General features: G+C 50.7%; 7 protein-coding genes across 7 annotated transcripts; 3 read left to right on the forward strand and 4 right to left on the reverse strand.

The window, feature by feature from the left end:
• Positions 1–72: 72 nt before the first annotated feature.
• Positions 73–1799, forward strand: CI109_102377 (uncharacterized protein; the record flags this gene model as incomplete). The annotated part of the gene is made up of 5 exons (XM_032004466.1): positions 73–160; positions 239–315; positions 417–455; positions 544–639; positions 771–1799. The coding sequence occupies 5 exons, from the start codon at positions 73–75 to the stop codon at positions 1797–1799; spliced, it is 1329 nt and encodes a 442-aa protein (XP_031861331.1).
• A 430-nt stretch (positions 1800–2229) lies between these two features.
• On the reverse strand, positions 2230–3336 carry CI109_102378 (uncharacterized protein; the record flags this gene model as incomplete). Its single annotated transcript, XM_032004465.2, has 3 exons — positions 2230–2456; positions 2673–2995; positions 3131–3336. 3 exons carry the CDS (start codon positions 3334–3336, stop codon positions 2230–2232), a joined length of 756 nt encoding a protein of 251 aa, XP_031861330.2.
• Positions 3337–3587: 251 nt separating this feature from the next.
• CI109_102379 (GTP-binding protein YchF) lies at positions 3588–5284 on the reverse strand (the record flags this gene model as incomplete). Its single annotated transcript, XM_032004464.1, has 7 exons — positions 3588–3753; positions 3812–3884; positions 3945–4254; positions 4472–4549; positions 4608–5001; positions 5055–5155; positions 5216–5284. 7 exons carry the CDS (start codon positions 5282–5284, stop codon positions 3588–3590), a joined length of 1191 nt encoding a protein of 396 aa, XP_031861329.1.
• A 518-nt stretch (positions 5285–5802) lies between these two features.
• CI109_102380 (cytidine deaminase) lies at positions 5803–6663 on the forward strand (the record flags this gene model as incomplete). Its single annotated transcript, XM_032004463.1, has 6 exons — positions 5803–5860; positions 5933–5969; positions 6034–6104; positions 6172–6215; positions 6269–6309; positions 6417–6663. 6 exons carry the CDS (start codon positions 5803–5805, stop codon positions 6661–6663), a joined length of 498 nt encoding a protein of 165 aa, XP_031861328.1.
• A 772-nt stretch (positions 6664–7435) lies between these two features.
• CI109_102381 (uncharacterized protein) lies at positions 7436–8913 on the reverse strand (the record flags this gene model as incomplete). Its single annotated transcript, XM_032004462.1, has 3 exons — positions 7436–8320; positions 8415–8561; positions 8689–8913. The coding sequence occupies 3 exons, from the start codon at positions 8911–8913 to the stop codon at positions 7436–7438; spliced, it is 1257 nt and encodes a 418-aa protein (XP_031861327.1).
• Positions 8914–9390: 477 nt separating this feature from the next.
• On the reverse strand, positions 9391–10229 carry CI109_102382 (uncharacterized protein; the record flags this gene model as incomplete). The annotated part of the gene is made up of 4 exons (XM_032004461.1): positions 9391–9510; positions 9589–9726; positions 9815–9964; positions 10029–10229. The coding sequence occupies 4 exons, from the start codon at positions 10227–10229 to the stop codon at positions 9391–9393; spliced, it is 609 nt and encodes a 202-aa protein (XP_031861326.1).
• A 1129-nt stretch (positions 10230–11358) lies between these two features.
• On the forward strand, positions 11359–13109 carry CI109_102383 (uncharacterized protein; the record flags this gene model as incomplete). The annotated part of the gene is made up of 4 exons (XM_032004460.1): positions 11359–12400; positions 12451–12570; positions 12621–12948; positions 13004–13109. The coding sequence occupies 4 exons, from the start codon at positions 11359–11361 to the stop codon at positions 13107–13109; spliced, it is 1596 nt and encodes a 531-aa protein (XP_031861325.1).
• Between the last annotated feature and the right edge of the window lie 43 nt (positions 13110–13152).

A 13152-nucleotide genomic window follows, 5' to 3' on the forward strand; every position in this document is an offset into this window, starting at 1 on the left:
GCCAGCAACGGTAGACAAGGAGTAAGGAGGTATCTCTACGGAATCTTCGAACCAATATTTATACAGCGGGCCATGGCCCCTGTCCAACTACCCAATGCTCTGATCTATCTCACATCGTTATTTCGACCAGGGCTACTTAGACCTCATCTCAGAGTACCCAGTGAGTGTGTAGTAACATCTCATCATCAGCAGATACGGAAACACCTGGAGTAAATTACTGACCATGTACTTGGCTTAGGTATTGCCTATGTCGACTTTAGAGCGTTGAGAAAAGAGGGGTATAATGGGATCATCATAGACAAAGATAATTGTTTGGTGAGTGTCTCGGTACATCCTCTAGGTCCTCAGCTTCTTCCAGCTCCCCTGTTTGTAGGAATGTAAAGCTGATTGCTGATTATCCGGGCTGTATCATTTAGACAATACCGAATAGAGACGAAGTGTATCCCCCATATCAGGTTAGCTTTCTCCTTTGCCTTAATCGAGCGAGCGAGAGAAAAGGATCAAACCATGCTAACAGGGATCTTTACGGATTATGTCTCGCAGACAGCATGGAATGATCTACTGGAATCGTTCAGACCGGGGAGGGTGTTGGTGGTCTCCAATTCGGCGGGGACAAACAAGGATCCAGGTGGGATAGCTGTGAGTGGGACTACTCCTCTCAGAACATAATCCGGGCGACGTGATCACCTCCTTCCTCTCTCGCTTAGTCGACTATGGACACGATCTATAACTCAATCGGCTCCGATGCTGATCTCTTCCGCTCGACTCAGGCCGAATCCGTCTCACTCTCCCTTCGCGCACCAGTACTCATCCACACCCAACCAAAACCGGGCTGTTCTACTTCCATCCTTTCATACTTCCACGGCTCCCTCGGCCCTCCCCAAACTCACCGAAGCGAGATTGCACAATCCGCAATGAAAGTGCAAGCGGAGGAAAAGGCGGATGAAGAGATGTTATGGACGAGATGGAACAAAGATGTGGATGGACCGATCTTGGGACCGTTGAAGGGGAAAGCGGCCATGAAAGAGAAGAGCGAGGGTCAAAAAGTTGCGGAAGGGACGTCGGAGGCTGGCGTTAGACCTGAGCTGAAGGAGGAAGCCTCAATGACCTCGAGCGATGGGACGAAGATGACAGAAGCAGAAGCAGAAGGGAAGGAGAAGAACCAGACCCATTCACCGAACGAACCGTTACGACTCGTAGTCATTGGCGATCGACTTTTCACCGACACACTGTTAGCCCATCGACTCGGTTTACATCTCCGATCAACCACATCCACCTCGCACTCCAAATCACGCACCTATCCAAACTCTCTTCCGCCCGTCTTGTCCATTCACACCACCTCATTACCGGAAGCCAAGGATGTTCGTCTTCTACGATGGGTCGAAGAGAAACTCACCCGAGGAGGGAGAACAAAGGGCGATGCAACACAGTTCGCTCGTTTCCTGCTCAAGGAGGAGGAGAAAGGTTTACCGGTCGAAGCGGAAGTACCGGCACAAAGACGGGGTCTGCTATATCACCCTCGACTCAGTGGTCTGAGATGGCTCACCCCCGCCAGATGGAGAGAGATCGACGTACCTCCTCTTACATGGCATCCGAGGAGTTGGAAACCATTACCCCTCGCAGCGGGAGCTGGCAGAGTGTTGTCCAGAGGTGTCAGACTATTGGTCAGAGGGACAAGGAATGGAGGCAAGTCATTATGGACAAGAGGGAAGAGTTGGGCAGCATCACGGAAAGAGAGGGCTGAAGAGTTGGTTCAAGTCAAGGAGAAGGTGGACTCGGTCGGACAGGTAATTTCGTAGCATAGCATAGCACAGCATAGAATGATGTAGCACAAGCTCAAGAAAGGGTCATCACGCCGAATCTCGAGAACCATGTCACTAATCCGCTCAAGGTCAACGATTTCACAGTGACATGAATAGACTCAATACCATAAAAAGCCATTGTATTGAGCACTACTTCTCATCCCAGCCTGCTGGTTTTTGAACATTACCCCAATCCACCAACCCCAAGAACCTTTCCATCTGGTCGACCACCTGTTCGACCTCTTCATCCCCATCCTCAAGCTCTTGCTTCTGCTCCACCTCTATTTGCTCCCCTCCGTCAGAGATTTGCTCTGATCGTTGTTGTCTTTGTATTTGTACTTGGCTTTGAGCGGTCGGTCCAAAATCAATTCGTATCTCCTGGTGGATCGTCCCCAATTATAGATATACATATCAGCCCCTACTCTTTCTAATACGGTCTAAACCTCGCATTGGGTCCACCACCACTATGAAAATCGCTTCTCACCCTCCCTTGTCCTTGACCATCTTGATCTTCGTCCGCATCTTCCCATTGTCCATCGTTATCTTCATCGTCGTCGTCGCCGGAGAACCCGAAGAATGAGGAGGGTTCGCCGTTAGGGAGAAGGGAGGCGTGGAGGGCTGAACAGGATGATAGAGCTTGGAAGAGGGGTTCGACTGGGATTGGATGGGAACACAAATGAGTCAGCGCGATTCTCAAAGGGAACAAGGCGGGGTGTTGCAAGGTCACGAGCATGGGTGTCACGGTTGTGGTGACGATGATGGGGAGCTTCCCATCTCTCAAGAGCGAGACGTGATATGTCATAGGTAGACCACCAAAGTGTGCGTACACACAAGCAAAAAAAGGAAGAGAGACTCGCTCGCAACACTCACGTTTACTCTCATTTAAGAATATTCTAACCTCTCTCAGCTCTGTATATTCCTCGCCAACATCGACCGTACCATCACCCTCATCTTCATCCTCTGCACCTTCCTGATCCATCTCATCGTCTCCCCCATTCAAGTGAGGATGGGTACCACTTCCATTCGTCGTCGTCATCGATGAAGGTCCGGCAGGAGCGTCAGATTCGTCAATTTGACAATATAGATGAGCGGGGTCTGTACCGTTTGCAGGTGTAAGGGCGTGGAGAGTGAGAGCAGGAAAGGGGAGGTTAAAGCCTGGTGTGATGCCTTGTGTGGGCAAGAAAGCGACGGCGCTGCGAGATTGCGGGAAACACGACATGTCAGCTACCTTTGTCTACGTTTCAACGTATTCGTTGTCGGACCACAAATTGGACGTAAGGCCCAACTCGACAAGACGGGGGGATGAAGGATGAGAGACGCCAACTCACTCTTCAGTGACATATAACATCCCGCTCACTCGACCCGCAGGCCAGCTCTCCCATCCTCCCTGCGGAGAACTCATGACCACCTCAACCTGATCAGACCATCTCAACACAGGTGGAATGTCGATGAACGATGAAGGGGTGGACGAAGTCAATTGAGCATGCTCCTCGGGTGATATGGACTGTGGAGGGGTGGTGAGCGTGGATAACATTGTGTGTAGTGGGCTTTGAGAGGCACGACGGCTATGATCTCAGTTGCAAGATGGTAGAAGCAGTCGAAGTGACACCAGATTACAAGTTTCAGTTGTTCTCCTCTTCCTGGTCCACCAAAGAACTGCATCGTGTGTTTTCGAAATTTTGGTTCCGTAGAACTGCATCTCGGTCAAAAACACACTGGTACATCTCTCTATTCAATTCCATATATATACTGCTTACACGTATGCATAATCTACTCTCTTCCACTCTACTGACCAGACTTCCAGTAACAGATATCTCCGTCCACAACTTCGTAGGGCTTTCCTTGTTGTCTGAGCTTACCAGCAGCCTTGACACCCGCTTCAGAACCGTTCTCCTTGAGATCCTCGTATGCCATGATTTCACCACAGATGAATTTGTTCTCGAAGTCGGAGCTGAGCAAGGGAGTGTAATGTCAGCGCAGTCTCGTTGTGACGGGACAATTAGACTCACTGAATAACACCGGCAGCTTGAGGAGCCTTGGTACCCTTTCGGATAGTCCAAGCTCGGACCTCTTCGGGACCACCTGAAAAGAACGATCAAGTCAGCGTCAAGTAGAAGCGTCATACATTGAAACCGCACTCACAGGTAAAGTATCGGATCAATTGCAAACTCGCGTAACCAGCAGTGGTGATTTTACCCAAAGCACTGGGTGTCTTGCCCAAACCCAAAGTCTCACCCTCAGCAGCTTGCTCCTCGTCGGACATGCTGACTAGTCTCTCCTCGAGAGAGACGGAGAAAGGAATGAGGGAGTCACCGGGGTTGTTTTCATCGATCCAAGCCTTGATCTTGGGGAGCCACTTGTTCTTCTTTCGGACAAAGTCTCGCTCGGAAAGGTTGACAAGGTAGGTGATGGGTTTGGCAGTAAGAAGGGTGAGACCGTTGATGACCTCGACCTGATACCGGGTGTGTCAGCTCGTTGTGTTCATATACAAACACAAGACACAGATCGGATAGAGTAGAGGGATCAGAAAATAATAACAAGTTCTCTCATTTGTATATTGGGCGTTACTCCACATCGATGAGCTGGGTTTAAAGAGCAAAGCTCTGTTTCATCACGCAAAAGGGGGAGGGGGAGGGGTAGCCGGATCGAAGGTAGAAAAGCTCGCTCACCTCCTTGTTGGTCCAGTTGCCCTTTCGGACGTCCATGTTGTCCTCGACCAAGATCTTCAAGATCTTCTCAACGGTGTTCTATGGACATTTTCGTTAGCCATCCAGCTCATATCAAGCGACCATCAGGTGCACTCACCATCTCCTCCTTCTTCGCCTTGTCGGCCAAGGACACACTACCCAAGTTCTTGCTGCCCTTTCTCAATCGCTCCAACTCCTTCTCAACCCACTCGATATCCTTCAGTCTCAACTCGGTACTGATGATTTGCATATCTCGCAGAGGGTCGACATCACCCTCAACGTGGATGACTTCGGCGTCATCGAAAGCTCGGACGACCTGGAAGATACCGTCGACGGCTCGGACGTGGGACAAGAAAGCGTTACCGAGACCAGCACCGGTGGAAGCACCAGCTGTCAGACCGGCAATATCGATACAAGTCAAGAAAGCAGGGATAGTGGTTTTGGGCTTGTAAACGGAAGCGAGCCAGTCGAATCGCTCGTCAGGAACGGGAATTCGAGCCTCCTCGGGGTCGCTAAGCGAGGGGTCAGCGGTGGTGCAAGATGTCGGGCAGAAAAGCTCACTCACATGGTGGCGTAGGGGAAGTTGGCAGCCTTACCCAAGTCGGTCTTGGAAAGGGTGTTGAAGAAAGATGATTTACCAACGTTGGGCAAACCAACGATACCAATCTAAGTTTGGCACAGTATCAGCATCTGCACCATAAAGGATGATGCGCTACACCGACTCACCTTCAAGTTGTTACCGGGTCGACCCAAGATGATCTTCTTGGCCTCTTCTACCTTCTTCTTGGGAGGCATTTTCTTTAGTTTGGCTGAATGAAGTGGAGAAGTTGAAAATCTAGCTACTGCTATAGATACAGTAGGATGAGAAACAAAAAATGCTCGTTGCAAAGGTACAATGCCAAAGGCAGGAGAGAACGATGAAGCTACGCGTGTGGGGTTGCGAGTGATGCTTCTGTTAACGAGTGTTGAGATGAAAGGGCGAGATGACATGCACCTCTTTTGACGTGTTGATTTGTTTGATCTGGAGGGAAAGAATCAGAGAGAAGGTCTCAAGTCGAATTGTTCAAAGTTCCAACGCAGAGAGTAGAGGGAGCCAGCAGTTTGATGGAATTTCTCCTCCGTACATTATGTGCACATCTCACTTTACATGGCGCTTTGAACCGATTCGAGGTGCCCCGCAAAACATCCACATGTTCGCAGAGCAAAAGTTAAAATAAGTTATATCTACATCAGTAGCGAGGTGGTCAGCAAAGTTCTTCTTCTGCAACAGTAATTCTACGGCTCATCACTAGAAACCAGCACAATCAGACAAAATGGCCTACCCACTCAGCGCTCCGGCTCTGGACCAGCTCTTTACCGCAGCTATCAAGTGTGAGTCAATGTCCAGTTTAGCTTTCTGTCGATAAGCGCTGCGCTAGAGCTGATCCTCTCTATACCGGGTAGACCGAGACCGAGCATATGCTCCTTACTCCAACTTCAGGTGAGCAGTGTGCTTGAGCGTTCTATCAATTGAAACAATCTGACCTAGTTATGTTTGCGTACAGGGTCGGCGCAGCCTTGATGACTTCTGAAGGTCAACTGATCGGTGGCTGCAATGTCGAGAATGCGTCTTACGGTGAGTGGCAATCGACTCAGTCCCAGTACTTCTGGAAGACGGGTAATAGGCTAACGAGACAGCATAGGCGGAGCTATTTGTGCTGAGCGAACAGCGATGGTAAAGGCTGTAGTAAGTTCATTTGCGTGCTGTGTAGGCTATGCACGACTGACTAGCTACAATAGAGCGAGGGCGAGAAGAGCTTCATGGCTGTAGCAGTCGTATCGTAAGTAGACCCTTACTCCAATACCAAATCGAGGCTCCCCCTCAACTCCTTCCTTTGTCCGGAAGGAAAAGTAGTCGCTCTTCTTAACACTCTTACTGTTCATATAGGGACATCCCTACACCTGATTGTTCCCCCTGTGGTATCTGTCGACAATTCCTACGTGAATTCCTGGCACCCGAAACACCCATCTACTTCCTTGGTGGAGCGTATCCCGTCGGTACCGAAATCCCAAGTTTCCTTTCGGACCTCGAGAGCGAGGAAGCCAAGAAGTACGTGGTGAAGTCGACAATGGCGGAGATCTTGCCGCACTCCTTTGGACCTGAGAGCTTGGGTCTGGCTGAGAGGAAGGTTTAGAGGTGTGAGGTGAGATGAAGATAGATGGGATAATTGGGATGTTGTATGTATAGTGGTGCAGGATAAACACTGGCTATGAGACAGCGAATATAGTGGATCGGTGTATTGGGACACATCGACTGTTAAACATGAATACTGCTTCATGCCTATCCTTTTGCTGACTCGACTGAAACATGAGATATCACATCAAGCATAGTAAGATTATACAGTAGCATAATTTCGAGACTACTCAAGCAGCCAAAGTCCATCGTTCGTTTCGAGCGAGGCCCCCTTTCCCGCAATACCTCACCAGACCCATCTCGCAGGGGTACCATCACCGCAGGGCACAGGAGTCTCGAACGGACTATACGTCCATTCACACCGACATCGGTACAGATCGTACGGCCACAATTCTGTCCCTGGAATCACAGTGACCGACGAGGTGTGTTCCCTGGTATCGCACGTTCTCAGACAATTTGCCACAGAGACGTCAACGAATATGTCGAGCTCGGTGTCAAAAAAACCACTATAGTCGCATACGTCGAATTGGAACGGTGAGTAGAGGTACGTCACCTATTGTAACGGAAGTCCAAACGTGGTAAGTCAATCCTTTTGTCGACCTTGCGGTAGTGGTTAGGGGACAAGGTCACACTCACGCTGACATCTGATATGGAACAATTGCCAAATAGATCCGACGCAAAGCTCAGTTGACTGGGCAAAGGTGCTACGTTCAACGGTGTACAATAACAGGTCTCGCTAACAGCAACGTAATACGCGTGTTGGTATGTACTATTTATGCCGCAAAGGTTCTAGGTAACGGTGTGGTCGGCGAGAGTTGATTTGTGGATTCTGATAATGTGCGATTTTTACTCACAATGCAAGCCTCTTTGCTGGGAATGTTGGTGATTACTCCACCTCCCGAGATCTCGTCTAGATATGCTTGAGACGTGCACCCCACCGGTTGTGGATTCCCGGTGTATGGCGGTGCAGAGGACGAAGATGCGGGCGCGCTCGATGTGTACGAGGACGAGGTGGAAGAGATGGAGGCTGATGCGCTGAAGGTGCTTGAGAATGAGGAACTGGTAGCGCACGGAGAGCTGGAGAGGGATGAAGTTGACGAAGAAGGGGTGCATCTGCTGGTCACAGGCTTCGACGTTGCGCAAGACGATCTCACAGTGGAGGACTGATGCGTTGGTCGAACAGAAGATGAGCAGCTTTGACTGTGGTTCTCGTGTCCGTGGTCGTGTCCGTGGTCGTGTCCGTGGTCGTGTCCGTGTCCATGACCATGTCCGTGACCATGTTCATGATGACCCCTGCGATCTTGATGATGACCGTCATTGTCCACATCGCTCTCCTCTCCTCTCCCATCGTCCTCCCCAATTAGAGGTCTGACATATCGGAAGAGGGCATTCTCCCCACACACTCTCTCCCCCACTCCAGGCGAAGAGTACCCTCCCACATCATCAATATACCTCTCGTAGCAGCCGCATTCAAAGATCCAACCGTTGTCAGTGAGACGAGGTTGAAACGTTGCGGTTCCTTCGTACCAGCCTGAAGTGCATCTGGCGAAACAGTTGTAGAGCGTCTCTGAGGGCTGTATACCATAATTAGTGTCGTTGTCCAGGGCAATCGATGTGTAGCATGATGTGAAACGGAAGAGGGTGTGAAGGTGTGTCGTCTGTAGAGCAAGTGCGAAGCTTTCAGCATGGTGCGATCGGTGGTGAATATTGGAATTGTACATGTGTGACAGGTTCTGTGGCAAATCTACTTACAATGGCTTGGTCACACTTGCATTCACCAGGTGTTTCTGCGCCATCCTCGAAATCCTGGGGTGCGAACAGCTCGTCATAGATACAGAGACATTGCCCCGACCCCTCCATGAAATGGGCGTAGAGGTTAGGGCTCGCGAAACAATGGTCCTACAATCGGTCATACAGTACCAGCCAATGATCAGCTAAGACACGATCCAATTTAACTACTGATCGCCCCAACGACAATCAAAAGGCCAAGCCAAATGTCCGCAGGCTCAGGATGTTTGATACTCACGATGCACGCCTGATTAGTGAGCTGTTGGCTCACTTCTGTCCACTCAGGGAGGCTACCAGTGATATCGTTGAACCATGACTCGGAGAGACAGCCAGCGAATTGAGGAATTTGGGCCGGATCGAGATCTGGTGTCCCGGGTAAAGGATCTTGACGGGGGATCAGATGAGCTCCGGTGCTCAGGGTGAGTCTTAAAAGTAGAAAAGTGGTTATGATGAAGGATGACATGGTGAACTTGAGCGAGTGAGATCGAATTTGGAGGCAGAAGGAAGGAGAGCTTTATATATGCAGGCAAGCTAAGACGAGCTAGCATGGTCGATCCACCGAAGTCAAGGAAGAGCCAAGCTTCGAGGAGCGACCTCCGACGTTCGACGATCGTACAGATCCTCCAGTGAAGGTTGCATAGATCGCCGCTGTGACGATGACCACCATACACAATAAGTGGACTAAATCAACTAGGAAAAGCTCCACGTAAGATGTGTATAGCATGAGATGCAAGGTGTGTGTACTGTACTGAGGTGTCTGAAGGCCGCCCACTTCCTGATCAAATTGGCGGTATGCATTACATAGCAGATTGTCGATGGTTTGAATCATTATTATACGAACTTGACAGCCCCGGGTATCACATATGGAGCGACGTGGAAGTCACACCGAACCCAAGAATGACCATGGCACCCCTCGTCTTGCCTGGCTACTCAACCCATATCAATCTCCCGTCTTCAATCCCCTCCTTCCCTCACCAGGTGGAATAGGAGGCTCATATATCCTGGTGTAGAAATAGTGTACTCCGAATCCACAAGGACTACCCTCCAAGATCGGCTGACGCTGCGTAAGGCATTCGCACCGGTAGTTATACTCACACAACACCTCGTCATATTGAGGTGTAGATGAAGTGACGCGTACTGAATCCTCGAACGAAGTTGGGAACCCACAACCTTGGATACAGCCCAGTGTGGTCGGGGAATCGAACGTGAGGAAGGGCGTGCCGATGGTGAAGTTGGCGCATTTGGAGTGTCCAAAGCCGGCAGTGAGGTAATAGAGCTGATGTATGACGTTAGACAACTGGCCTTCTGTGTCTATATATTGTACACTAGCTGGTGTGGTAGAATGACTATTTCCAGAAACTCACCTCCACGCGTTCACCTTCGAAACATCCGCCATTAAGACTAGTAGAAGTGACAACTTCGTTCGATGGCGGGGTCAGCTGAGAAGTGCAGTAACAGTCTTCGGTCTGATGATTCCAATACGAATAGCTGTATCCAAAGTTGTAACAATCTCGCTGCGGGGGTTAACACTTCATCAGCGCAATACCTAGTTATTTGGTTCGTCGAAGGAACACTCACTCGACACTCTGTAGCGAACTGTCCCGTACTCAATCTCCCTTCGTCGTTGCAATCGTGCGATACCTTTTCGAAGTATGCGGGTGAAACACAGGCAATATACTCTGGGTCAAAGTAAGTGATATTGCCTTGACCTTGTGCGCGAACGCGAAGCAAGGGGGGAAGGAGGGCCGCGAGGAGAAGTAACCAAGTAACTTGGAGCATGGTGTTATGGGTGGCGCAGCCAGAGCGAACTAATGAGGAGGAACAATGTCAAACAGAACGATTACATTCATCATGTCAGCCTTTTATATACGCAGGACACACTTGACAATTAGAGGATCACTTGGCGAACATTGATCGCCGAAGAAGCACAAGTGAACGATCTGCTTGGTTCAGTCAGTCGGTCAGTGTGTGTGTGTGTCCCAATCGAGAGATGTCGTGATTGCTCGGACCCGGCGACCACAAGGCATATAGACGTGGGTCGTTCGTGCATGCTGCCAGCTAGGTCACACATTGGACGACGTGCAGATCAGTCTTATGTATCATTTTAGCAGAATCTTCACGTTTGGTCGGCTTGTTCTCGACCTAACCGCGCCTTGAAAGTCAGTGAGCACGAGTCGAACTTTTGCATTGTCTGGACCTGGGAGTCATGTAGCTTAGCGAAGCAGATTGCCATGGGAGGAGATATCTTGATTGATGCAATGCCGAAGCGAAGACCCCATCTGAGCTGCATTACAAAGAGACATCAGAAAGTGCCACACGAAACGGTGTTTTCGAATACTCCGATAACAATAATTGTATAGTTCAGGATGACGCACGGGGTGTACCTCTCTTTCTCTCTCTCGCTTTCCGCCGCGGAATCAACCACGCTACCACACATTGCATGCACTGCTCAGCATTTTCACAACATCTCGTTCATCTCGCTCGCATCTACTCTTCCTTTTCTCTCTCTTTCAATCCCAAAACAAAGGTACTCTTTGCTCGGTAAATACCGTTCTCGAAAAGGACGCTCTAGCCGTCGTACCCACCCTCTCTCGCGTAGCACGTGTGACCCCGACACGTTGCACCCTGACTGTGAGTGGAAGAGTCTCTCAACGTAGGATGGTTTCGGTGGTCATCGAAGTGGAAGATGTGATGGGAGCCGGATGGCGATGATCTGTCATCGACGCGAAGCATCTTGTGCGGGGCTCGTTGGTTCGGGGCTCGAGAAACAAAGAAATTTTGGGGACCGGTAACACCACAGAGACATGCAACGATGCTGATGAATTGCTCACCATAGGTGGCAACACATCCCCCTGGGACGACGGACTCCGCCATCCCCCTTCGCCGCAAAAACAGCACAACCAGCACAATGTCTTCCACCATCACCGACACCTACGCCGCGCCGGCTGAGACTTTTATTCTCCCTCAGCAGCGAGCTTGGACCGAACAACAAGAGATCCCATCACACACGACTGTGAACGATCTCGTCAAGGTTCTCGACCCTACCGCCGAGCTCCCTTACGTGCCCGTGCGCAGCCTCCCTACTCCTCCTACTACTCACGCCAGCATCTGCTCGTACGATGAGGAGCACCCTGCTCTTGCGGAGGTCTGCGACGTGCCAGTACACGAGCTCGTTCAGAGGACCGTTGAAACCAGCACTGGAGTGGACCTCGATGAGTCTGCATTCTTTGCCGCAGACCTGAGCGCGGTGTACCAAGCGGTTCAGACTTGGAGGGCATCGCCGATCGGATCTCGAGTCGAGATCTTTTACGCTGTCAAGTGCAACCCTTCTCCTGCGGTCTTGCACCTCTTGTCTCTTCTTGGCACGTCTTTCGACTGCGCTTCGTCGTCTGAGATCAACCAAGTGCTTTCCCTGCCTTCCGCGCCTTCGCCAGACAGGATTATCTTTGCCAACCCATGCAAGCCTGCTTCCTTCATCCGCACGGCTGCGCAGAAGGATGTTAGCATGATGACGTTCGACAACGCCGATGAGTTGTACAAAGTCAAGAGGATTTACCCCAACGCCAAGCTTGTGCTTCGAATCCTCACCGATGACTCGAAGTCACTCTGTCGACTCGGTCTCAAGTTCGGCGCACCCCTCGCGACCTGTCCTGGACTTCTTCAACTTGCTCGACAGCTTGGTCTCGACGTCGTCGGTGTTTCATTCCACGTCGGAAGTGGTTGCAAAGATCCTATGCAGTTCGCCGACGCGGTGTGGAGAGCAAGGAAGGTTTTCGACATGGGCAAAGAAGCTGGTTTCGACTTCAAGCTGCTTGACGTCGGAGGCGGTTTCGAGGCCGAGACATTCGCCGAGATGACCCAGGTCCTTAGCGACAGTTTCGACCTTTACTTCCCTGAGGACAGTGGTGTGAGGATCATTGCTGAGCCAGGACGATTCATGGTGTCGAGTGGTGAGTTGGTTAAAAGTTCGCAAGGTTTAACACCAGCTGACATTTTGCAGCTTTTACCCTTGCCACATCGATCATCGCTTCGCGACGCGCGCACGCTCCCGAGGCTGGGCCATCGGTACCCAAGGAGGTTGTCGAGCAGGAGGAGGAAACGTCATCCGCCGACGTCATGTGTGAGTAACAAACTCCCATCATCACGATCGCAGCTGATTTTCCTCTACAGACTACATCAACGACGGTGTCTACGGCTCGTTCAACTGTATCTTGTTCGACCACCAGATCGTTCACCCTCACCCTCTCACTATTGGTCACAAGCTTGCTACTGTTGCTCCTCCTTGTCCACCTCTTCCCAACGTGCACGTCGATGTCGACCTTCCCGTGCAGATGGGATACACCAACACGGAAAAGGCGAGCGTGTGGGGTCCTACTTGCGACTCGATCGACTGTGTGAGGCAGCTCGTGGACTTGCCCAAGGGTATGGATGTGGGTGACTGGATCGGATGGGGAGAGATGGGAGCGTACACTCTTTGCGCTGCCAGTACTTTCAACGGGTAAGTCCTTCCGCTCAAGATATATAGTTTCAGGCCCTGACAGTACTTTTTGCAGCTTTGACAAGTCTCCCGTACTCTGGACTACTGGAGGATCTTCCGACAATGCTCGTGCTGTGCGAGCGGTTCTTGACGCTTTTGCTACCACTGCTGGGTTCAGATGACATCGACTACTCCCCCAGTGAAGCTACTCTAAGCAATAAGAAT

Source organism: Kwoniella shandongensis, chromosome 4, assembly GCF_008629635.2.
Source record: "Kwoniella shandongensis chromosome 4, complete sequence".
Taxonomy (NCBI): Eukaryota; Fungi; Basidiomycota; class Tremellomycetes; order Tremellales; family Cryptococcaceae; genus Kwoniella; species Kwoniella shandongensis.